The sequence below is a fragment of the Equus asinus genome, chromosome X (assembly GCF_041296235.1).
Source record: "Equus asinus isolate D_3611 breed Donkey chromosome X, EquAss-T2T_v2, whole genome shotgun sequence".
NCBI classification, from domain to species: domain Eukaryota; kingdom Metazoa; phylum Chordata; class Mammalia; order Perissodactyla; family Equidae; genus Equus; species Equus asinus.
This window is the reverse complement of record NC_091820.1, coordinates 54,119,214-54,145,797: the sequence shown is the minus strand read 5'-3', so window position 1 is coordinate 54,145,797 and position 26,584 is coordinate 54,119,214. Positions and strand designations below refer to the sequence as shown.

The 26,584-nt window shown below is 39.8% G+C and overlaps 1 protein-coding gene across 3 annotated transcripts in view; it reads left to right on the top strand.

The window, feature by feature from the left end:
• Window positions 1-1,061: 1,061 nt before the first annotated feature.
• OPHN1 (oligophrenin 1) overlaps window positions 1,062-26,584 on the top strand; it is a 496,179-nt gene continuing 470,656 nt past the window's right edge. For 2 of the 3 annotated variants that reach the window (XM_070502227.1, XM_070502225.1), the window contains exons 1-2: window positions 1,125-1,353; window positions 1,975-2,132. In XM_070502227.1, coding sequence (XP_070358328.1) covers window positions 1,979-2,132 — 154 coding nt within the window. In that variant the 5' untranslated portion in view covers window positions 1,125-1,353; window positions 1,975-1,978. Of the gene's footprint in view, window positions 1,833-1,974; window positions 2,133-26,584 lie in introns of all 3 variants that reach the window. The other variant, XM_070502226.1, reaches the window with a different exon arrangement.

Below are 26,584 nucleotides of genomic sequence, written 5' to 3'. Positions count from 1 at the left end.
GGTCCTTTTAAAGCCCACTTTGGACTTAATCAGCCATTGCTGGCTTTGAAGATGGAGGAAGGGGGCTATAAGCCAAAGGATGTGGACAGCTTCTGGAAGCTGGAAAAGGCAAGAAAATGGATTCTCCTCTAGAGTTTCCAGAAAGGAACACAGCCCTTCTGATATCTTGATTTTGGCCCAGTCAGGTCCATTTCTGATTTCTGACTTCCAGAACTGTAAGACAATAAATTTGTATTGTTTTAAGTCATCAAGTTTGTGGTAATTTGTTACAGCAGCAATAGGACACTGATATAGGTGGGTTAGCCATTATTACTCTATTTATAACCCCCTTCAGTTCTGGCTTTTCTTGGCTGTCTTCACAGGGCAATGTAATCTAAACACTTCTCTAAAATCAACATGGATCCTTTTGCCCATGTACACACTATTTTCCTGCCCCTAGCTACTCTTAATCTCAACGAAGCTGCTTTTAAGAGTGACCTCACTTCTCCTACAACAGACAATGGACAAGAGGCTTCTTAGATAAGCTGCAAGACAATTTATAACATCCTCTTCCCAGATTTTCCAGTTACACATGGAAAATCATGTGCTTAATCAACAGCCTCCGCAATGAGCTGGGTCACAAAAACCATGAGGTATGATAGTCTGAGGTCCTAGTCAGGCAAAAGTGAACTCCTAATTCCAGCCTCCCTTTCTTTGGCAGGGGGTTCTGATCTTAACATAGAGATCCTAGAGTAGGAGTCAAGCCTTTGGGTCGAAGGCCCACGGGAATTAGAAGGCTAGGACAAAGAGAAATGGGAAAGGGAAGAGAAAAAGAAGTTGGTCGGTCAGAGGGACGCTGAAAGAGAGGAAGGAAAAAGAATAAACAATCCAGCCAAATAGTAATGGCAAGTGAGAGACGGCCTCTCACAATCCATTACTCCTGGGTTCTTGCTCCAGTTTCAGAAACTTTCCACGTAGACTTCAGCGTGGCGCACCTGCCCCTGGAGGCTGGGCCCGGCTAGCGAGCCTGAGGCAGGCTGGGAATGCCTTTCTGGGAGAGCAGCCGCCCCGGCGGGGTGGTGGGGAGATTGCAGGGAGGAGTCATGGGGCGTGAAACGGAAAGACTACATCTCCCAGGCCGCCACGCTTTCCAGCTGGAGTCCTAGGGCGCTGACTGCTCCCCAGTTTCCGTAGGGAAGCGCCGGGCTACCGCAGCTATTGTGCGTCGCGCTATCGCCCTCCTCTTCCCGCTCGGGTGTCTATGGAGGAAGGCTACGTTTCATTGCTGCCCCTGCTTAACTCCTCCGGTGCCTATCTGGACAGCAAGCCGGTTCCGTTGGACCAGGAAGAGCTCTTGGGGGCCGGAGGACTCTGGTAACTAAACCCTAGAGGGCAAGGAAGACAGTAGAAGAAGGAGCCCGAGTGCTTTGGCTCCGTACAAGGGCTTCGCTGGGGCGGGGCCGAGGCGCTGGCTTTAAGAAGGGGGAGGGGACAGTGCAACCAGGGTTGCCCGCGGATTTCAGCAAAGGAAACCTTCATCTAGTTCGGGAGCGAGGAGCTAGGAGAGGAGGCTCCCACCCCCAGCGCTCACCCCCGCCTACGCCCTGGGCAGGCCGAAGTGTCACGTTTGCAATTGCTCGGGAAGGATCCGGCCGGTCTCCAGAGGCGAGCCGGGCTGCGGTTTCTGCTGCCTGTCAGGGGAGGCGATGCCTAGGGGGCATGCTGCTTGCTAGGCAGCACCCCGCCGGGATCCGACTGCGTTAGTTAGCTCTCCCTGTCACCTGAAGTAATCGCTGGGCCACTCGTTTCCGGTACAGACCAGCCAGCTCTCCCCAGGAATCTCATCGGAACAGGTACCTGTCCTCCAATGGGAGGGAGGCTAGGAGTTTCCTAAGTGGGTCCTGAACTCAATCCATCCCAGCCACTCCCCTTAATTTGTCACTGATTCTCTTGGTCTTTGTGTCTTTCCTCTCTCCTTACAATCTCCGCCATCAGAACCATGGGGCATCCCCCGCTGGAGTTCAGCGACTGCTACCTGGACAGCCCCGATTTCCGTGAGAGGCTCAAGTGCTATGAGCAGGAGCTGGAGAGGACCAATAAATTCATCAAAGACGTGATCAAAGATGGCAACGCGCTTATCAGCGCAATGAGAAGTAAGTGAAAGGCTTCGATGAGCTGTTTCCCTGAGCCAGTGGTTCTGGCCTTTAAGATTTCCATACCGCAGGGGGAAGGAAGGATTCAGGGTGATTCCCAGCCCAGGTCTCTGAGGTTTCCGGACACTTCGGAAGTGAGGTCAGCAGAAGCAGAAGGCGATGGCTACAACTAGAACTTTCGGCCTTTCCCTTTAGTGGCCTTGATCTTTTAAGACAGGATCTGTAGCTGTGTCGTGGACCTTCTTGCTCTGCAGCTATCGTCACTTGGCAGATTGTTGTTCTGAAGGGACAATCTGCCTGTGCTATTGGACATGCTTAGCACCCATGTCTGGGGTAAGGAGATATCCAAGCTGACCAAGGAACTGCCACAGCACCTCCTAAAGAACTGAGAATTAAGGCCAGCAATAAGGGTTTTGTCCTGGCCTCTGGTTGCTACAGATAGGTGTGGGGGCAGTGCAAAATTCCCCATGGCAAGTTATTTTCTAAGGAAAGCACGTTTGCCTCACTGAATTTTTCTTTAAGTTATGGAGCTATGGTTTTGGTCAAGGTTAGTCTAAGCTCAGAGCTATTGGATGGCCTCACATGCCACTGAATTCTGCTTGAGCGTGGAACAAAAACTTGTCCAGTCCCTGGCACAAGGAGCCCAGCCCCCAGGAGGCAAATTATAGAGCCAGGATTGGGAGCCACGGGGCTGAAGGAGCATCACCTACCCTGGCATTCTCAGTGGTCACAGCTGACAGCTGTGGGACCCTCACCCCACTTCCCTACTGTGTGTGGATTTTTTATTTTTGCTAGTTGGCAGAAGGCTTGGAGTAAGAGAAAGAATAATAAACATCTTTAACAAGAGTGCAGGCAAACCAACCCTTTGTGCCAAAGTATATACTCAGAAAAATGGAGGATAGTGACTGGGTGGAGTAATAATTAAATTTTTCTTTTCTTGACTAAAAGATGATTGTGAAAAATAAGGTAAAAGTCACTGGCAAATATGTCCTGTATGCTTATAACTTTGTTCAGAATGGATTTATCCCAAAAATATTGTATGTAGATCCAGTGTAGGGACTGTCTTAAGGCAGATGCAGTCAACCAAGAGCAGGGAGAAAGGCTCGGGAGTGGCAGCGCAGTGGTAACTGCTACCAGCTGGTATTTGTTCCGCAGCTCTTCTGATTTGCCCCTTTGAGTCTGTGTTTTCCCTGCACATGTTGTCTGTCCACTTTGGGCAGAGTATATAAATTGTCCAAGTTCCTGCTGGTCATTTGATTGAGTTTGATCATTTAATGGTTTGTCTTATTGTGGCCTGAACAAGAGTAAACTCTTGGCAGTACCTTAAAGATGGCGCATTTGAAATGCTGATCCTTAGAGACTTATAGGCCAGGATTTGGGGTGTGTTGCCACTTAATAAAGTTCATTGAGAGGTTAAAAATATGCAGGTTGTGCCAAAAAAGTAGTTAGAAAGGTGAAGGAAAGGAAAAGGGGGGAATGTTTGTATTTTCTTTTTATTTACTTATTACAGTAAAATGCTTGGTGCAGTATCCACAGTCAAATGAAGTCCATCATAAGCCCTAGGAAGGGAGTGGCTCTGTGAAGTAAATGGTAAGCTGAAAGTGTTTGTGCTAAAAAGTGACCAGCTAAGGCACATCAGAGAGATTAAGATTCTTAAGGATAAGTAAACAGTTGAATAAAACATTTGAGGAAGGGCAAAAGTTTTGTAAGCTAAGGGCAAGTAGTGGTTTTATTCTTTCCTTTTCTGAGACTAAAAATGGTAAGAGTCAACAATTATGCAGCTTAAACCTTTGCATGTGGGCAACAGATCCAAGAGATATTTTGGCCCAGAAGGGCTTCTTGATATTTATGGTGGTTTTTCTGTTTCTGGGCATACATAGAAAGTTAAAAATAGGAAAGGTAGGAAATAAAACCCAACAGCTAACCCACATTCCACTTCTTTCCTTAACGTCACATGATTCTAAAAAGGTGACGAGCTAGAGGCAAGGGCGGGATGTTTCCCACTGTCTCGACCACAGTAATGTTTACACTCCCACTGTACTTCCTCACGCTGTGCTAACCTGGCAACTTTGTGAGAGTAAATGGTGTGGAAGCAGAACAAAGGTATGCTCTTGCTTTGTGTGGAGGAAAAAGGAAAAGAGAACACTGGAATTGGAGTTAGAAGACCTGGGTTACAATCTTGGCTTTACCATCTAGGGATAAAATGGCACAAATCACTTACTTCAACTGTAGAATGGGGGTAATTATGTCCACCTCACGGAGGGGTGTTGTGAGGCTCAAAGGAGTTAATGTATTATGAAAGTGCTTTGTAAATGGAAATGGCTAAACACTGTAAATTGTTGATAAGACATCTTCAAGTTAATAATATATCTGCTGGTGAATGTGTACTTTTCAGTAGGTTTCTGAAGGGAACTGCATAAGCAGACGTAGTTGAAAACAGGTATTTTTTGCTATCATTTTATTGGAAAATGTCACTCCTTACATTGGCATATCTCAGCAATTAATTTTGTATTCATGTGTGTGGATTCATTTTGGCATTTAGAGTCTGGCATTGCAAGCCAGGAAGAATGATTGACACCTTTTTATTTAACTTATTAAATTAACCATCAAATCAAATAGCTAGTGTTTCTAGGAACCAATGAAATTTGGTGCATCATGCTGCAAAAATCAGCTGCAGTTTTTGTCAAAGGTGTTAACCTAGATGGAACTTGATTTCTAAGTTTATCCTGCTTGTGTCTGATTTTGTACAGAGCTCTAGATAAGGTTTTAGTCACAACTATGTGTGATGATTAATTTATTAAATGTAGGTCCTATTTGAATATTTGGATTTACTTAGATGGTGCTCAGAGGTAATTGACATTATGAATGATATTCGACATGTCTCCCTTGGGGAAGTAGTTGATTCCCCCTTTTAAATGTGATCTATTTATAATTGTTAGAGTATAAGATGATGATTATAACTTAAACTAGTGGAAAATAAAAACACTGTTCCTTTGAAAGGTGAATATATTGCCCACTTTTCTGTTTGTCCTTTGTTTTTATGTTGGCAGTTTTGGTCTCTGATATTGTTTGAATATGTTCTAATCACTCAGGTTAGGTATTATTCAGAACAAGTGATGTGGCCCTTGCTTATATCCCAACGCAACATGATACACCTAATAAGTGTTATATATAGTTCAGTGAATACATACCATTCATTCAGTAAATACTTGTGCACATACTATATTCAAGCCATTGTTCTCAGGGCTGTCACAGATGTGACAGAGTGAGTCACAGATGGATCCTGCCCTCAAGGAGTTCCTAGACTAGTAGGTGAGACAAGACGTGGATAGAGATCACTATCGTGTAAGGTAGTAGGTATGAATCAGAGCCGTAAGAGTGGGACAGGTGGATACCATGGTACATGACATTAAAGAGAGGTCTCATTGCCTGGTGGGAGGACAAGGAAAAGCAAAGGAGGAAGTAGCATTGGCATAGGGCAGAATTACTAACACTTATCACTTGTTTAGCTGTTCCCATGTGCCAGGCATTAAAATCTTGTAAGAGTCTTATGAGGTAAGGATTATTATTCTCATTTTATAGATGAGAAAAATTAAGTTCAGAGGTGTTAAGTAACTTCCTCAGCTAATAAGGGCAAGGGTCTGAATTAGAACCCTGACCTGACTCTAAAGGCCCTGCTCATTTTACTGTGTTGCACTATATTCAGGACGGGGCATTTCATATAGTAGGAATGACAGGGAGAATGTAAAGGGACGGCAAATAATTCAAGTCATCTGGAACGTAGGGTTCAGGAGGGGAGGTTTGGGAGATGAGGTTGGAATGGAAGGTGGATGCCTTGACTGTGCAAGACCTGTTAAGTACTCCACTCTTTTCTTTATAGGCAGAGTATTGAAAATGTTTTTGGTAGGAGAGAGGCATGGTTTGAGCTTTGTTTCAGAAAGATTCATCTGAGAGTGATATATAAGGTGTTAGCAATTCCACACAAATATTTGTGACTTTTCAGCAGTTAATTGCAGCTTTAAATTTTCTTTGCTGTAGCTCAGGGTCAGTAAACGTCTTCTGTAAAGGACCATGTTTTAGGCTTTGAGAGCCAGGCAATTTCTGTGGCAATTGCTTAAGTGCCATTGTTGTGAGAAATCAGCCATAGATAATATGTATATGAAATGAGAGTGGTTGTGTTCTAATAAAACTTTATGTACTGACATTGAAATATGAATTTCACATAATTTTCACGTCACAAGATATTCTCCCTTTGAATTTTTTCAATGTTTAAAAATGTAAAAACTATTTTCAGCTCACCTATGGGAGAGGGGCCATACAAAAATAGGTGCTGGGCTGCGTTTGTCTCACTGGTAGTAGTTTGCAGTAAACCAAAAAAAACCTAAATGAATTTTTATTGGTAAGGTTGTGAATATAGCTATTGGTAAAACATAATGCTGTATTTCACATTTTCCATCAACTAGTTTTACTTTGATGTGGTGTTAATTATGTCTGCTCTAGCTTCAGGGATCATAGCCTCAAATGCTGTCAGAGGCCAAGGAGAAAACAGAAAAGTATGAAGCTTTGGAAGTGGGTTAATAGGACTGGAATGATTGGGGTAAGATTCAGTACCCTCACCTTATTCAAAGGGCCTTTACTTTCTTCTTTTTTTAAAATGCGCTAGCTACATAAAATATATTCCACAGCCTAGATTCAGGCAGGTTGCAACTCCTGAGCTAGATGATCTAGCTTTATTGATCTATGAGTCTTGGACTCTAATGGGCTAGAAAAATAGAAGATGACAGTCTCCAGATTGAGATTTCTCTGGGGAAGCTCCACTGGGTACTTTTTGCAAATGAGCAGAGGTGGAATAATGGTATAATGGGAAAAAAACGCTAGACATGACATTTAGATACCTGGGTTTGGTGCTGGTTCTGCTACTGGTGGGATCTGTGACCTTGGTAAGTCATGTCACCGGGGCCCAAGGTTCTCAGCTTTACAAAGGTGGCAGTGGGTAGGGGATCTACAAGTTCACTTTTTTTGTTCTTTTGTGTTACGTATTGTAGTTTAATCATTTGGCAAAGGAATGACTAACCCAATTATAGGATCTTATTTTATACCTACATAAATTTTCACATCATTTCAGTGAACATGACAGTATTTAACCAAACAGAAAAATTTAAACAAAATTTTTAAATAGACTTTCAAAAACCAAGGATAACATACTTTATGCATGTTTGTATGTGTAAAACAGATGTCAGAAAAAAGAATTATATCATGAAGCCCACACATATACATTCACAACCACACATACATAGCCTGTCTTGGACTAATGAAAACTTAGGTTTTAAATGAACACAAAAGATGCATTCTGTTCTAAAAATGTACATAAAGTTGATAAAGTAGAAATAATATAATTTATATAGCTCTTATAACCTAGTCTTAATTTTTTTAAAAATGTCACTTTCTTACATTCTGTACTTTTAAAGACAAGAGTTTTAGATGTTTACATTAAGGTATTCTTTTGGGGTACCTGTTCAGCTCTTGCTTTGGCAACTGGGGCACCCATCTGGTAAGTAATTGCTTTCATAGAAGGATGAGTTGATTCCATCTTTGAGGAAGATTTGATATTGAATATGTTTAGTGGAGCCATCTCTAGCTTGACACAGAGAACATGGGTGCTCGTTCCAACTGTGCCATTAGCTAGCTGTATGACGTTGAGTAAGTCTTTAGTTTTGTGAGCCTGAGTTTTCCCATTTGTAAAATTAGAGGTTTGGTCAGTGAGTTTTGGAGTTCCTCCTGGCTTTAGCATTCTCTGTTTTCTGGGCTGCCACTGTCTTGCTCAAATAGTCAAGCAACCTAAATTGATTCTGTCATAAACTTTACAGCCAATTCATCCTTACACTGGGAGGGTGGGCAAAGGGAAAGTCCAACTGATATGTCCAGCATGAGTAGATGACTTGAATTGTGCCAGCCTATCTGATTATCCTTTCAATGAATGCTTCTTAAGAGGTGTCAACCTGATGCCCTTCAGTTCTGTCCTGAATAGCTCTATAGTGAGGGAGACCAAAGCTTTTAATCCCTCTGGGTTGGATATAGTGCCATGGTTTGTAGGGAGGAGTTGGTAATGTAATATATATTCTCAGTCAGCAGATATCCTCTTATTATCCAGTGATATTTAATCAGTGCCTTGGAGCACATGGAGTTATTTTAGATATTCTCCAAAGTAACTCAGATCAACGTAATGAGTATGTCATATGGTACTGCTATAAGTAGATGTGAAGCAGTGTCAGATGAAATTTGGTGGAGGTGATACTTCCACGTTCATTGAAGGTCCTCAGAAGACTGGATTCCAAAGTAGCTGGTCTGGGAGTGCTGTGGGAACTAGGGTGGAAAAGTGAACCAAGCTAGCCTTTCAGTGTGACCATTTATTTATTTATTTATTTATTTTGGAGGAAGATTAGCCCTCAGCTAACTACTGCCAGTCCTCCTCTTTTTGCTGAGGAAGCCTGGCTCTGAGCTAACATCCGTGCCCATCTTCCTCTAGTCCATACGTGGGACGCCTACCACAGCATGGCTGCCAAGCAGTGCCATGTCCGCACCCGGGATCCGAACCAGCGAACCCCGGGCCACCGAGAAGCGGAACGTGCGAACTTAACCACTGCGCCACCTGGCCGGCCCCATCAGTGTGACCATTTATAAGAAGCTTTTTGTTTGTTTGTTTTAGGGATGAGGGATGGTGTTGGGATTGGGTAGGGAAGATTATGGCTTGACTTGCTTGTTAGGAAAAGTTTTTCAATCAGAGTTAAGAGAGATGAAGGGAAATTACTTTTCAGCTTCATTTTTATAGCCTCATTTTTTAAAGCATAGCCAAACACTTTTGTTTAATCTGGCATCTGTTTCTCTAATCAGTTGCTGCAGAAATTTCCTAAAAGCCCATGAGTATCTGGAAAGATACATGCTTTTCCAAGGGAGTACCCTGGAAATCTTGAGCTTGTTTTTTTTTTTTCTGGTGGAGCAAAGGGCCCTTATGATGCTCTGTTGGGCTTGCATCAAGTGCTGAAGGTTTGCACAATGTAAAGGCAATTCAATTTAATTCAACAAGGATTTGCCAAGCATCTACTATGTGTCAGGCAGTAACCTGGAAATTGGGGATATAATGGTGAATAAGGCTACTATGGGCTCTGTCCTCTTGGAGCACACATTAAACATCTGATTACCCACTTAAATAACTTAGTTACAATTGTGAAAAGAGCTGTGAAGAAAAAGTTCACGATATGATATATATTCCATCATGTATTACAAAGTGGAGCTTTGTAGGCGAAAAAGAGGAACTAGACTATGGGAATGCAACTGTCTGTAGGAAAAAGCAATAAACTGAGGAGGAAGAGTTCTGAAGTCAAAACTACCTGTTTTACTACCTTGGTAGTTGATGGCTCTGGTAATGAACAAGACACTTCAAGTGAATAGAGAGTTTCTCAGAAACAGGCAGGGTGTAGTATATCTCATGGGATCTTAAGAGAAAACTTAAAATACCTACTGCCTCCTTCTTTTATAAATATATTAAAAATGTTTTTTGCATAGGTAACACACGAACATGGTACAAAATTCAAAAGGTACAAAAGGGTAAACGTTTTCCCACCTTCTACGTTCTAGTTCCCCAGTTCTCTGCTGTTTATCCTTTCTGTTTATCCAGTTCTGGCAACTGTTTATCCTTTAAAAAGACTTTACCCCAGTGCTTCTTTCAACTTCTGCTTCCTCAGGAGTGTGTTCCATTGTAGGTAAATTCCCAGCCTGGGCAGATTTCTTTAAGATTGTACTTGGAAGGAATGGTAGATTAAAGATCTCAGAAGATCAGCTGCTCATAAAAGCAAAAAAGGCATTGGCAAAAATTGTCAAAATCAACTTTTTCAGAATGCTGGATATTAGCCAAAAGGCTTGCAACAATCTGAATAGTGTTTATTGATGAAAAGTTGTTGAACCTCTGTAGCAGCAACATTTGTGGCATTTTAATTTACCCTGCCCCCAATTCTCTTCTTCAGAGCTTTGAGGTAGCCTTGAAAACCAACAGCTTTTAACCACAGTAGCTATGGAAACCAGCAGGCTTTCAGGACTAGAGAGGGAAGACTGGGTTTGTAGCCCTCAAAAACTCACATACCCAGAGTCTTGTCGCTATTTAACCTGTCTCAAAGCTACCTAGAAAAGTCCCATTCACAGGGCTTCTTATTACTTCACCTGACTTAGAGCTAGGTCAGTGGAAAAGTTCTATTCCCAGGGTGTTTAACATCACAGCTGCCTGAGGCTGAAATACCAGTCAGGGCAAGCAAGGGTCTGGTCAAAAACATAAAAGAAAGAAATGGGGAATAAGATATCTGTAGGGGGCTTTGAAAAGCTCTGACATATTGCGGGGGATCTCGAAGGACCTAGGGCTGTGCATGTGCCTAGAAAAGACCTGAGAGGGCCCTAATCTCTCTCCTGTGGCTGAACTTGAGGCAGAGTTGTAAACTGCCTGGCTGAGTGTTGAAGGAATGCCCCAATATGCACACAGAGCCCCTCAGCAAAAGGTGGAAGACAATAGTTCAAGACGTTTAAGGAGATCTCTGAACAATCACTAGCTGGCCACCAAGCTAACCAAGCAGGGACTTCAGTGGCCATATACTACAAGGAATACAGATATTACAGAATTAGTCCAAGAAAGATACTAAAAAAACAAACAGCAACAATAACAAAAAAGGACAATAGCAACAAAACCTGGGGGTCAGGATCTGATTTCCAGAAGTACCATGTTATATTGTCTAAAATGTCCAATTTTCAGCAAAAAATGGTCATACATGCAAAGAAACAGGAAAGTATACACGAGACACTGGTCCATACACAAGAAAAAGCAGTCAGTAGAAACTGCCCCTGATGGGGCCTAAATGTTGGAATTCAGACAAAAAATTGAAATTGGTTAATATAAATATATTCAAAGAACTAAAAGAAACCGTATCTAAAGATTTAAAGGTGAGCCTGAGAATAATGTCTCATCAAAGAGACAATATAAAGAGATAAAAATTAGAAAAAAAGAACCAGATAGGAATTCTGGAGTTGAAAAGTAAAATAACTGAAATGAAAAATTCACTAGAGAGGCACAATAGCAGATTTGAGCTAGCAGAAGAAAGAATCATAGAACTTGAAGATAAGTTAATTGAGATTATCCAGTCTGAGCAAAAGAAAGAAAAAAATGAAGAAAAATGAACAGTGCCCCAGAAACAGTGGGATACCATCAAATGTATCAACATATGCCTAATGGAAGTCCCAGAAGGAGAAGAAAGATGCTACAACATGCTACTTAACAACTATGGATCAACAAGAAGTCAAAAGAGAAATTAAAAAAAAAACCTAGAGACAAATAAAAATGAAAACACAACATGCCAAAACTTATGGGATGCAGCAAAAGCAGTGCTGCGGGGAAAATTTATAGCTTTAAATGCCTACATTAGAAAAAAAAAGAAAGGTCACAATTTAGTAACCTAACTTTCTACATTAAGAAACTAGAAAAAAAAGAAAACTAATCCCACATCAAGTAGAAGGAAAGAAATGACAAAGATTAGAGTGGAATTAAATAAAATAAAGAATAGGAAAACCATAGAGAAAATTTTTAAAAATCAAAAGTTGGTTTCTAAAGAGTTCAACAACGTTGAGATACCATTAGCTAGACTGACAAAGACAAAACAGAAGATTGAAATTATTAAAAGCAAGAGTGAAGGAGGGGACACTACTACCAACCTTACAAAAATAAAAAAAAGAATAAAAGGGAATGCTGTGAATAACTGTATGCCCATGAATTATATAGTTTAGATGAAATGGACAAATTTCTAGGGAGACATAAACTACCAAAATTGACTTCACAATAAGTGGAAAATCTGTATAGGCCTATAAAAAGTAAAAGGATTGAATTAGTAATCAAAATACTACCCACAAAGAAAAGCTCAGGCCTAGATGGCCTTACTGGTGAATTCTTCCAAACATTTAAAGAAAAATTAACACCCATCCTTTGCAAACTCTTCCAAAAATTAAAAGAGAACACTTCTTAACACATTCTCTGAGGCCAGTGATATCTGATACCAAAACCAAAGACATCACAAGAAAAGAAAACTATAGATAAAATTCCCTTGAGAATATAGATGCAAAAATCCTCAAGAAAATATAGCAAGCCAAATCCAGCAACATATAAAAAGGATTGTACACCATGACCAAGTGGAATTTGTTCCAGGAATGCAAGGTTAGTTTAACATCTGAATGTAATAATGTAGTACACCAAATAATTAGACCAAGGCAAAAAAGAAATATCACTATCTAAAAAGGTACAGATTTTTTTAAAAGTCCACTATCTTATTATGCTGAAAACACTACACAGACTAGGTATATAAGGTTAATGGTTGTCTAGGACTAGAGGAGAGGGTTTGGGTGTGTATGACTGCTAATGGGTAAAGGATTTCTTTTTGGGATTGTGAAAATTTTCTAAAATTAGATTATGATTGTTGCACAACTCTGTGAGTATAGTAAAACCCACTTAATTGTACACTTTAATGAGTGAATATTATGGTATCTGAGTTATATCTCAAAGCCATTTTAAAGATTGTTCTTGGAGAAACAGAGGTGCTTGGCTTATATACCTACATCTTCGTTATAGAACAACAGACCTGGAAGGTTGTTTAGAAAGCTTCACATCCACTCCGTTGGGTTTATATCCAGGAAAAATGAAGCCAAAAGAGAGAGAGAACTGAATCCTCTAGGGATCTAGAGCTAGAGTCCGAATTGGTACCAGAATCAGATTTCCTCGTTTTCCGTTCCAAGGCTCTTTCTGCACTGTACTCTAATGCAGGTACGTTGCATTAAAACAAGATATTGTTTATTGGGACTGGGAATGCTTTTGTTTGAAATGACCCAGTTGACAGTGAAAAACTGTTCTAGTGGAAAGTTTCCTTTCATTCTCCCCAACCCCAACCATGATGGTTGGGATCAGGTGGTTTCCCTATTGTGCAGTCTAGCCTCAAATTAGGGTCTGGTTGTGTTTTTTTTCTTTTGTCATAGAAGAGCAGCGATACATCTTGGTGGTGTGACACCTATCCTCTTTGTTTCCTGCCCCAAGAGCCTACACTAGCTGGTTGGGTAGTTCCAGAGGCCTCCTCTCTTTCTCTGTTTATCTGTTGACTTCTTATGGCAAATGCAGCTGCTTTTCACGTAGCAGATAGTGTATATTGGGAAATGTCTGGCATTACTAAAGGGTGACAAAGTCCTCTCCACATATTATTTTGATCCTAAAGCAGCATGGAATTTCTCACAAGTGGCAAGCAGCAGGCCCAACACTCTAGTACCATATTAGGAACTTTAAGGCGGCTCTTTGCAAAAGGTTTTCATTAAGGACTTCCCAGAAGCAGGAAGGCCACATTTCCAGCTTCCAACTCTCTTTCCAGAGCCAGGCTGTTGTGGAAAAGTCTTTCCCGGTGGTTGGAAAAATATGTATTATGCATGTGGCAAGTGACAGCTGGAGACTAATCCTGAATTCATTAGGTGGGGAGAGGAGGGTAGGTAATAAGCCATTATAGCTGCCCCTTACAACTTTTGTTTAGAGCAGGAAAAAAACTGGAAAGAGAGTTGTAAAGAGACTGCCCCTGCCACCATCATCACTATTCTGAATTTCTCTTGCTCTTAACATGGGAAATATTGATATCTCTCCATATTTAGTTTAACTGGAGAGATTGGTGTTTTAGAATCTGTGCCCAGTGTTTCAGGGTTTCTGGGAATGATTATTCTGTTATGGTACTAAATGGGAAAGCAAGGGGTACCAGTGTGCTAATTGGGTAACAGCTCAGCCAGGGATTATATGGCTGCACTAGCAGAATGGAAGGGGAAGGAAAGCTGGAGTTTCTTGGCATTTTGTTTGCTTTTCATTTGTGAAAAGCAGATGCTGTTTAACTGTTCCCTTTTCTTTTGACTAATGGCAGTATCTTGCTGGAAATGGACTGATAGAGTTCTAAGAGAGACATTTCATTTCATTTCACTCTTGAGAGAACATTTCGTTTAACTCTTTCATATTTCAGATGAGGAAACAAACCTAAGAGGGCTTTTTCTTGTCCATGGTCACAGAGCCGGTTAATCACAGAGTCAGTACTGGAAAACAATAATCAGTCCGATTCCTGGGCTCTGTTCAGGGTCACTGTGCCTCAGGAAAACAGTCTCTACCCTTTACCGACCTCTCTTTGCTGAGCCTGTGATTTTTCTCGGAATCATTTTCAGCTTTTGAAAGAAAAGAATTGTTTTCTCTTCACTGCCTCTTGTCAAGAATGCACCTCCACTGTTGGCCTGAAGGTAGCCAATGTTTCACAGACCTGCTAGAATGGACTAGGGGAAGGTTCAGGGAGTCTGAAGTTACTGCTGTACTTTTTCTGGTTGGCCCCTGCCTAGAAGGAGCTTGGAGAAATAGAAGATCAAGAGACAGAACTTCTGTAATAGAACCCTTCCTCCTCCAAAGGAGGAGGTTCTAAATGTGGGGTTCTTTTTTTTTTTTTAATGAAGAGCCAATTGTTTTTTTAAACGTCTTTCTTTTTTTTTGCATGAGGAAGATTGGCCCTGAGCTAACGTCTGTTACCAATCTTCCTCTTTTTCTTTCTCCCCAAAGACCCAGTACATAGTTGTATATCCTAATTGTAGGTCTTTTCTGGTTCTTCTATGTGGGATGCCGCCACAGCATGGCTTGATGAGCGGTGCTAGGTCCACACCCAGGATCCGAATGGGCAAACCCTGGGCTGCTGAAGCGGAGTGCCCAAACGTAACCACTATGCCACCAGGCCAGCCCCCTAAATGTGGAGTTCTAAATGTGGAATTTAGAGAATCCAAGTATGAATGAGGAAGAAGCAACTCTAATACAAAATTGGGTTGGGTTTCAGGTATGGTCATGTTTGTGCTGGGCAACAGCAAGGCTCAGATCTGTGAATGTGATCTCACTCAGACTGATTGATTACCTGGATGTAGATACAGATATAGATATGGGTATAAACTGACATTTGCAAAGCAGTGTATAGTATACAAGGCACAGTCACATAGGTTATATAACAATCTGGGAAGGAAAGTGTTATTATCTCCATTTTATAGTTGAGGAAACAAAGGCTTAGAGAGCTTAAGTACTTTCGCACTGCTAGTCCGTAATAGAGCTAAGATATAGATTTTCTGAGTATTCTTTCTACTGTCCCACATTGTTTTTATTCCCCTTAATGATCAAAGAGAATATAAGTGCTGTTCAGAGGAACAGATAGTTCTGGAAGTAGAGGTATAAAGAAGAGATATGGGGCCTTCTGTAGAGAAATGGGAGCAGCCACCAGTACACATGTCCACAGGAACTGGCCATTAGGAAAAGTTTGAAAGCTGGAGAACAGCAGTAGAAAATTGGGTAGCTGACAGGGCTGATAGACCAGAGCTTGTTGTAGAGTTTCTGGCCTCATCGGCCAACTGTGTGCTGCTCTGTGAAGGCTGCCGAGGAGAAAGCAGTCCAGACCAAGACAGAGGTCTTTAAAGGGGAATTCTTGGAAACCAATGGAGGTGGTTAAAAAAAAAATTGAGAAAGCTTCATGTTAGTGATGGGGGAGGGGGTGACCCTGGGCCTTTTTCATTGCATCTTTAGGATGGTAAATAAACCTAAAAATTAGTTAATAGGGAAGAAAAATTGGGCCATATTTTAATACGCCACTTGGTTTTCTATTTTAGAAGTTTCATAGATGGTACAGACATTATTTAGCCCAAGTTATCTGTGAACGTTGAGTTTTGAGGCTAATACACATCTTGTTTGAAACCAGTTTCATCCTTAGATGGAGTTGTGTGTTTGCACTGATACCATAAATAATAATGCTTCACAAAAATAATGAAAGTACAACATCTTTCTTAGTATTTTTCAGTTCACCAAACAGTTTGACCTTTGATCTTTATGACAACCCTACGGGCTAATCAGGCAGAGTATTTTTAGTGTTCCTCTTATACAGGTGAAGTAACTAAGGGCAGATAATTGTCTCCCAGTTTTGCAGACGAGAAAATTGAAATTGAGAAAAATTAAGTGATTTGCTCTGAGTTACTCAGCTAGTGAGTGGCAAATTGGGGTCCAAACCCAGATCTTCTGGCTCTGAAAGGCTGCAAATTTTCTACTGTGTTCTGATGTATTCTCTGTAGAAGGGAGTCAGTGCTTATGCCTTGCAGGGCGGGTTTGGGAAGTCTGTGTCTCTGGGCTTTCCCCTATGGTCCCTTGCCATGGTAGTCACCTGATTCTTCCTGATGTCTGTCCCAGCTCTGACCTGGTTTTGCACTTAGCCCTCTTCTGCTCCTTCAGCCTGTCCTCCTAACTCCATCTCTGTATGCAGCTCACTCTGTAAAACCCTATGATTCACTCTTCTCAATGTTGCCCATTACCATCTGCCATCTCTTTCTCCTTCCAGGACCCTAGGAAGCCCCCTCAGGGACCTCGTCTTACTGTTCTTTATTTCTATGCCTAGCCACCTGTCCCTGCTATGATGACTCACCTGCCACCCTCCAAATTGTGATTTAAAGTCTTTTGGACCCCCTCATGCCAAGTGTTAGGCAGCTCCCATTCAAGGGAACTTGTAAGTATAGGTGTGTCATGGTGATATTTACGTCTGATCCTTTGGCCACTCTCTTACCTCTGTGCCTTTAATTAGCTTCTGCTCCCCTAGCAATATGAGGATAATTGTCATGTTTCTTTGGGAGAACCCTTTATATAGATTTCCTTGCGGCAGGCAATTTTGCCCTTGCCCATGTCTGGCATTGTTATCAAAGCCGTTGCTGTTGTTTTGTCAGGTCTAACAAGTCCAGCAGGATCTAGCTGATTGAAGTGTTGAAGCACTCATTAGGCAAGGAGGCACTTCCTTGGCAAGTCTTCTCTCCAGGGAGAATTCTTTTCTTTTGGTAGTTTTCTCACCCTCAAGGAGTTAGTAGCCCTCTTGAGGACTGGCTTCCCCAAAGTGTGACCCTCCAGGAGCTTCTGGGTGTTCTGAAGGCTGCTGGCCAATTGTGGCTTTGATGTTTCTTATGGGATACTGTCTGAGTTTCTGCACCAGGCAGGAGTTATTAACATGATGTTTAATAAAAAACATATGTCATCATATGTCATTCTACCTACAAGAGAAGGTAGCTCTGGTCTCTCCAGTGGACCAGCAAAGATTTTTGTTTTCTAATGATGACATGTAAAAGTAGGTTGAATGGATACTCACAGGCATCAGTTACTTTGAAGTGTTTTGTAGCCTCTAACTCTGAGAATAACTGATTAAGGGAAACTTTCTAGCCTCACGCCATTGCTCATTGCTACTTCTCAGGAGCCCTGGGCAGAAGGGAGAGGGGCTAAGGAATAGTAACTTGGTTTCTCAAAGAGATTTCCTTGCTCTATTTGCATGAAAGCAGGGGTCAGCATACTGTGGCAAGCGAACTCCTGCCCACCAGGATTAATAAATAATGTCTGTTATTGTAAATAACATTCTGTGGGCACATAGCCACACCCACTTATTTACGTATTGTCTATGACTTTTTTTGTGCTAAAACGGTAGGGTTGAGTAGTTTCAACAGAGACAGTATAGCCCTCAAAGACTAAAATACGTTGTGCAACATTACTTGGGTATTGTTGGGTAGGGCAGGGTATTGAGTTTCTTGAGTGTTCCTTGGACCTTCTTGTTTTTGTCCAGCTTCAGCTGGGTTTGTGTAGAGAGGTATGCAAGGAAGTGGTTTTGGAAGTAACCTACTTCCTCATACATAGTGAAAACTCAGAATCTATATGGTGCTACTAGGTGTTCTGTTTGAATGGGAAAAATGTCCATTGTCAGTGATGCATCCCTAGTGTCTAGTCCAGGGCCTGACACAATCTCATCTCTGTTCTCAAGAAGCTATCTTTCAGGGGTTCTGCCTTCTTCAGTGAACAATCATAAACACATTGCTTCTCTAGGGCAGAAACAATTTGCCTTTTTTGATTGTCTTTTGGTATGTGGTCATGAACCCCTGTTTCCTCTTTCCCATTATAGACAGTCATTGGGCTCTTTTACAAAGTCCCTGAATAGTTTGTATGCATTTGTTGATTTTGGAATGATATATTAAGCCCTAAGGTCTATGATACAAATAAGTAAAACATAAGTAATCTGTGGCTCTGCTGGAAGGGAAACACATGATTTCTGATATATTATTTGTCATAAGATAAGAGTCTTCTTAACAGATTTGGGAACTTCTGGTTCATTAAAGGGATCGGACAGCAGTTCCCTTTATAGTTAACAATGATGTAATAGACCAAGTAGTGAAGGCAACAGGACAGGAACCACAAAAGTCATAACAGGGCATGTTACCCAGTTAGGCTTTCTCCAACTTGTTAGATAATATTTCACTGAGGTCTAAAGAAATGAAATGTTATGAACAGGAGTACCTCTCAGCTTCCCTGGTTCTTATTTGTTTCTTGTGATTGACTGGTGTGATTTTGGTATTTTTCTGTGATTATTTTGGTATGATTTAATAGGAATTTTAAAAGAGTGGCAGCTGCAAATGCAATTTCATGTTGTTTGTGGTACCTTTACTAAAATGGAGCATTCTGGCCTCTAAAACTTAGTTTTAGAGAATAACTGCAAGTTCTTCTATGTAAGTAGGGCAAAGAGAATCAGAATTATAGTGTTAGAAAGGATCTGGGAGGTCATAGAGTAAACTCCTTTGTTTTCCAGCCACCTAAATCAGCCAAGATAGATGAGAGCTAGAGAAGGAGTGGAATTAGATTATTGCATTGGGGACGTTTTCTATCATTAACTTCTGTCCTTTTGCGAGCACTAGAAACTAGTTTGTTAGGAAAAGTATAACTTTTGGACCCTAGTGCTTTAAGTCTTCTATTTTGTTTCAAACTTACCTAAAGAACAGTTGAGACTAAAGTAGTCAAAGATATAGTCTTTGTGGAAGTTATGTTACTGAGCTTAGGTTTCATCGTATTCTCTATCTAGGAAGTAGAGCTCATCAGCAAGGAATGGCATGGCGAGGCTTAGTATAGTGGCATGATGTTGTGGGAATGAGCATTGGCATTAGAGGCACACAGACCTGGGTTTGAATTACTTATCTGCCATCGACTAATTGGATGGCATTTGGCAAGCTACCAGCCTCTTAAAGTCTTAGTTTCCTCAACTGTAAGTGGAGACAGTAATACTAACCTTGGTCATGGAGTGTATTAATGAAATAATACATTTAAAAGTAACATTCTCTAAATAAATGTTAGTCTCTGCTAAGTATATTTTTAAAAAACATATTTATGGCAATGCTTGCACAATAAATAAACTTAAATTGTAGTAATCGACAGCTTGGTTGGAGTTTGGATGCGGGTCATTCCTTGAGAATCCAAGAATGCATTTTAAAAAAAGGAGGGCAAAGGCATGTGGGTGCTATTGCCTTCTGCCATGCAGCCCTGCAGACATTCCAATGAGAGTAAAGTAGATACTGATCAGAAAGCCTTCTGGGATAGCATATAAAAGTGGTTTCACTCACAAAGAAGGTTTCGGTGTGTTGGTCTTGGTCTCCTTTTCTATAATAACCATTTGAGAAAGATTAGCATTGTTATTTGTAGTGCCCTTGAGTATGATGTTATATTTTTGCTCTGGTTTTATTGGCACTGAGGAAGGGAACACTTTTTAAGTCTGGTCAAGTTGCCTAACGTAGTGCCTGGCCCTCCGTATTCTCTAAATATTTTATTTGAATGATTAATGAGACCCTATTTTGCATCAGATAAATTGAGACACAGAATAGTTAAGTGGCTTATTCAAGGATTAACACAGAGAGACTGTGGCCTTATCCATAATGGGACCTGGTCTCCTGCCTTGGTTTCTTAACAAAAATGTTTCCCTTCCCAGCCTGTCTTTCCCCTTGCCCCATGCATATTGTGCAGTGTAATGTAAAGAGACTTCCTTCCCTCTTTACCAGCTGGTGATGTGCTTCTAGCTAAATTAGGAAAAGGTTAAAAATGCAATGCGAGTGCCATATGACAATTTGAAGTACAATGTTTTATTTAGGATTTCATAGTTGTTGAAATTGCAACAAACGGGGGAGAGCCCTGTTTTTGTCTGCTTCGTCAGGGCCTGAGTGGGGATCTGGGGAAGGATGAGTGGTCATGGCATGGATTTTATAGGCAGATGGTGTTGGCTTGGAAGAAAAACACAGTGATGTGCATGTGTGGGTGTAGACAGTATGTCTACTTCTGTCGTCCCGAATCCTTGAATCTGCCTACATTCCTCAGGGACTTGGCATTGAATAACTTAAAGTTGGTTATTCTGATAGACAAAACCCACAAGGCAGGGCTGATGTACATTAATGGAGCTGTGTGCAGAAATCCTCTCCCTGAATATACAGACGTCTTCTGTCTCTAGAAAGCTGGCCTTTTTTTGAACTTCTTACTATGCCCCAGTTGTTGCAGAAGTAATTTGGAAACCCCAGAAGAAATACATAAACAGAGTGTATTACCCACTGGACCTAAACAAGTTGAATAGGACTAATTTCGCATTTGATGACAGGCTATCTGGCTTGTTCGTCTTTCCTCTCCTTTTGCTTGCTGTCTGGCTTTGAGTCACTGCAGGAGCTCTTTATGATTGTAGGGAGCCTTGGCCAAGGTGGGAATGGGACCCAGGAATTCTGACTCCTTATCTGACATCTGGACTACCTTCAGAATGCTTCTGGAACTTGTATAAAGAAAGAAATGCTTTAAAAGATTAATATTGGACAATAAAATAAACACTTCCACATGAAAAGCCAGCCCTAGTTGCTTTCTTCCCCTTTTTCAGGTCCCAAGTACACTGCTGAGATGGGCCTAGTATCTTTCTTTCTCTATACTGTTTTAGGCAAATTCTTCTCAGATTAAAAATTGCCTTCTCATGCTTAGCCCTCCTTATGGAGTCAGGAAAGAGTTATGTTTAATAGAGTCTGATAAATAATTTTAAAGTGATTTTTAATTGTGGTAAAATATATATAACATAAAATTTACCATTGTAATCATTTTTAAATGTACAGCTCAATGGTATTAAATACATTCATATTGTTGTGCAACCATCCATCCATCTCCAGAACTCTTTTCATCCTGTATAACTGAAACTTTGTACCTATTAAACAATAACTCCCAATTCTCCTCTCCTCTCAGCCCCTGGCAACCACCATTCTACTTTCTGCCTCTATGAATTTGAACTATTCTAGGTCTCATATAATGGAATAATATCATAGTTGTCTCTTTGTGACTGACTTATTTTGCTTAGTATAATGTCCTCAAGGTTTATGCATATTGTCATATGTCAGAATTTCCTTTCCTTTTAAGGATGAATAATACCCCATTGTGTGCATGTACCACATTGTGTTTATCCATTCATCTGTCTATGGGCATTTGTGTTGCTTCCACCTTTTAAAAAAATCAATTAATTAAATTTTCTTGGAGGTTTAATTTGCACATAACATTATGTTAGTTTCAGGTGTACAACATAATGGTTCAATTATTTGTATACATTGCAAAATGATCACCAAAAAAGTCTAGTTACCATCCATTACCATAGAGAGTTACAAAAATTCTTTTTTCTTTTTTTTCCTGTGATGAGGACTTTTAAGATTTATTCTCTTAGCGACATTCAAATATGAACTACACTGTTTTTAACCATAGGTATCATGACTGTACATTACATCTTTATGACATTTATTTTATAACTGGAAGATTGTACCTTTTGACTCCCTTCACCCTTTGTGCCTGGTCACCTCCCCACACACCCTCTGGAAACTACCAATCTGTTTTCTGTATCTATGAACTTGTTTTTTGTTTGTTTGTTTTGTTTTTAAAATTCCACATATAGGTGAGATCATATGGTATTTGTATTTCTCTGTCTGACTTATTTCACTTTGCATAATGCCCTCAAGATCCATCCATGTTGTCACAAATGGCAAGATTTCATTCTTTTTTCTGGATGAATAGTATTCCATTGTATATATATATACATCTTCTTTATCCATTCATCCCTTGATGGACACTTAGGATGTTTCCATACCTTGGCTATTGTGAATAATGCTTCAGTGAACATGGAAGTGCAGATATCTTTTTGAATTAGTGTTTTTGTTTCCTTTTGATAAATACCCAGAATTGGAATTGCTGAATCATATGGTAGTTCTATTTTTGATTTTTTGAGGAACCTCCATACTGTTTTCCATAGTAGCTGCACCAATTTCCATTTTCACCAACAGTGTATGAGGGTTCCCTTTCCTCCACATCCTCGTCAACACTTGTTATTTCTTATGTTGTTGTTATTTTTGTTTATAGCCATTCAACAGGTGTGGGGTGATATCACATTGTGGTTTTGACTCGCTTTTCCCTGATGATTGGTGATGTTGAGCATGTTTTCATGTACCTGTTGGCTGTCTGTATGTCTCCTTTGAAAAAATGTCTATTCAGATCCTCTACCCAATTTTTAATTGGATGGTTGTTTTTTTGCTATAGTGTTGTGTGAATTCCTTATGTATTTTGGATATTAAACCCTTATCAGATATATGATTTACAACTATTTTCTCCCATTCATTAGGTTGTTGTTTCATTCTGTTGATGATTGCCTTTGCTATGCAGACGATTTTTAGTTTGATATAGTGTCTCTTGTTTATCTTTACTTTTGTTGCCTTTGCTTTTAGAGTCAGATCCAAAAAATCATTGCTAAGACTGAGGTCAAGCAGCTTACTGCCTATGTTTTCTTCTAGGAGTTTTATGGTTTCAGGTCTTACATTCAAGTCCTTAATGAATTTTGAGTTAATTTTTGTATTTGTTGTAAGATAGTGGTCCATTTTCATTCTTTTGCATGTGGCCATCCAGTTTTCCCAACACCATTTATTGAAGAGACTGTTCTTTCCCCATTGTATATTCTTGCTTCTTTTGTTGTAAATTCATTGACCACATATGTGTGGGTTTATTTCTGGGCTCTCTATTCTGTTCCATTGATCTATGTGTCTGTATGCCAATACTGTTTTTATTACTCTAGCTTCATAATATAGTTTGAATTCAGGGAGTGTGATGCCCGCAGCTTTGTTCTTTCTCAAATTACTTTGGTTATTTGGAATCTTTTGTGGTTCCACACAAAATTTTGGATTGTTTATTCTATTTCTGTGAAAAATGCCATTAGAATTTTGATAGGGATTGCATTGAATTTGTAGATTGCTTTAGGTAGTATGGACATTTTAACAACATTAATTCTTCCAATCCATGCACACAGAATATCTTTCCATTTATTTGTATCTTCAATTTCTTTCATCAATGGCTTATGGTTTTCAGTGTACAGATAATTACCTCCTTGGTTATATTTATTCCTCATTATTTTATTCTTTTTGATAGAGTTATAAAAGTGATTGTTTTCTTACTTTCTTTTTCTGATTGTTCTTTGCTAGTGTATAGAAATGCAATAGATTTTTGTGTATTGCTTTTGTAGCCTGCGACTTTACTGAATCCACTGATTAGTTCTAATAGTTCTTTGGCAGAGTCTTTAGGGTTTTCTATATATAAAATTATGTCATCTGCAAATAGTGACACTTGTACTTCTTCCTTTCCAATTTGGATGCCTTTTATTTCTTTTTCTTGCCTAATTGCTCTGGCTAGGACTTCCAACACTATGTTGAATGAGAGTGGCAAGGGTGAGTATCCTTGTCTTGTTTCTGATCTTAGAGGAAAAGCTCTCAGCTTTTCATCCCTGAGTATGATGTTAGCTGTTGGCTTGTTGTATATGGCCTTTATTATGTTGAGGTACATTCCATCTATACTTACTTTGTTGAGAGTTTTTATCATAAATGGATGTTGAATTTTGTTAAGTGCTTTTTCTGAATCTATTGAAATGATATGATTTTTTTAACTTTTCATTTAATTAAGGTCATAATAGTTTATAACATGAAATTTCAGTTGTACCTTATTATGTGTCAGTCATATATATGTGCCCCTTTACCCCTTTTGCCCATCCCCCAACCCCCTTCCCCTCTGGTAACCACTAATGTGTCCTCTTTGTCCTTGTGTTTGTTTATCTTCCACATGTGAGTGAAATCATACAGTGTTTTGTCTTTCTCCATCTCAAGGTCCATCTGTGTTGTTGCAAATTGGACGATTTTGTCTTTTTTTACAGCTAAGTAGTATTCCACTGTATATTTATATATTTATATATATACCGCATCTTCTTTATCCATTCATCAGTTGTTGGGCACTTGGGTTGTTTCCATGTCTTGGCTATTGTGAAGAATGCTGCAGTGAACATAGGGTTGCATAGGTCTCTTTGAATTGTTGATTTCAAATTCTTTGGGTAAATTCCCAGTGGTGGGATAGCTGGGTCTTATGGTAGTTCTGTTTTTAATTTTTTGAGAAATCTCCATACGTTTTCCATTGTGGCTGCACCAGTTTGCATTCCCACCAGCAGTGTATGAGAGTTCCCTTTTCTCTGCATCCTCTCCAACATGTGTTATTTTTTGTCTTGCTGATTACAGCCATTCTGACCGGTGTAAGATGATATCTCATTGTAGTTTTGATTTGCGTCTCCCTGATGATTAATGATGTTGAACATCTTTTCATGTGCCTGTTGGCCATCTGTATATCATCTTCGGAGAGATGTCTGTTCATATTCTCTGCCCACTTTTTCATCGGGTTGTTTCTTTTTTGGTTGTTGAGTTGTATGAGTTCTTTATATATTTTGGATGTTAACCTTTTCTCAGATATATGATTTGCAAATATTTTCTCCCAGTTGATGGGTTGTCTTTTCCTTATGTTCCTGATTTCCTTTGCCTCCAGAAGCTCTTTAGTCTGATAAAGTCCCATTTGTTTATTTTTTCTTTTGTTTCCCTTGCCCAAGTAGACATTAGAAAAGGTCCTTCTAAGACCAATGTCAAAGAGTGTACTGTCTATATTTTCTTTTAGGCGTTTTATGGTGGAATGATATGATTTTTACTTTTTGTTTTGTTAATATGGTATATCACATTGATTGATTTGCAGATATTGAACCAACTTTGCATCCCTGGAATAAATCCTACTTGGTCATGGTATATGACCCTTTTAATATATTGTTGAATTTTATTTGTTATTATTTTTTTGAGTATTTTTGCATCTATGTTCATCAGGGATATTAGCCTGTAATTTTCTTTTCTTTTGGTGTCCTTGTCTGCTTTTAGTATTAGGGTAATACTGGCCTTGTAAAATGAGTTTAGAAGTGTTCCCTCCTCCTCAATTTTTGCAGGAACTTGAGAAGGATTGGTATTAGTTCTTCTTTGAATGTTTTGTAGAATTCACCAGTGAAGCTGTCTTATCCTGGCCTTTCATTTATTGGGAGGTTTTTGATTACTGATTCAATCTCTTTACTAGTAATCAGTCTATTCAGATTTTCCATTTCTTCATGATTCAGTCTTGGAAGGTTGTATGTTTCTAGGAATTTATCCATTGCTTCTAGGTCATCCAACTTGTTGGTGTATAAGTGTTCATGGTAGTCTCTTATGATCCTTTGTATTTCTGTGGTGTCAGTTATAAAGTCTCCTCTTTCATTTCTGATTTTATTTATTTGGGCCCTCTTTTTTTCTTCGTGACTCTAGCTAAAGATTTGTCAATTACATTTATCTTTTCAAAGAATCAAATCTTTGTTTCATTGATCTTTTATATTGTGTTTTTAGTCTCTATTCATTTATTTCTGCTCTGATCCTTGTTATTTCCTTCCTTCTACTAACTTTGGGCTTCATTTGTTCTTCTTTTTCTAGTTTCTTGAGGTGTAAGGCTAGGTTGTTTATTTGAGACTTTTCTTGTTTTTTGAGGTGGGCATGTATTGCTATGAACTTCCCTCTTAGAATTTCTTTTCCTGCTTCCCATAAATATTGATATATTGTATTTCCATTTTCTTTTGTCTCAAGGTATTTTTTTGGTTTCTCCATTGACCCATTGATTGTTCAGTAGCATGTTCTTTAGTATCTACATACTTTTGAATTTTCCAGTTTTATTGTTGTAATTGATTTCTAGTTTCATACCATTGTGGTAAGAAAAGATACTTGGTATGATTTCAGTCTTCTTAAATTTATTAAGACTTGGGGGCTGGCCCTGTGGCTGAGTTGTTAAGGTCATGCACTCCACTTCAGCAGCCCAGAGTTTTGCTGGTTTGGATCCTGGGTTCAGACATGGCACCGCTCATCAGGCCATGCTGAGGCGGCATTCCACATAGCACAACCAGAGGCACTCATGACTGGAATATACAACAGCGTACTGGGGGGCTTTGGGAAGAAAATAAAAAAAGAAGATTGGCAACAGTTCTTAGCTCAGGTGCCAATCTTTAAGAAAAAAATTTATTAAGACTTGTTTTGTGACCTAACTTTTGATCGATCCTGGAAAATGTTCTATGTGCACTTGAGAAGAATGTGTAGTCTGCTACTTTTGGATGGAATGTTTTATAGATATCTATTAAGTC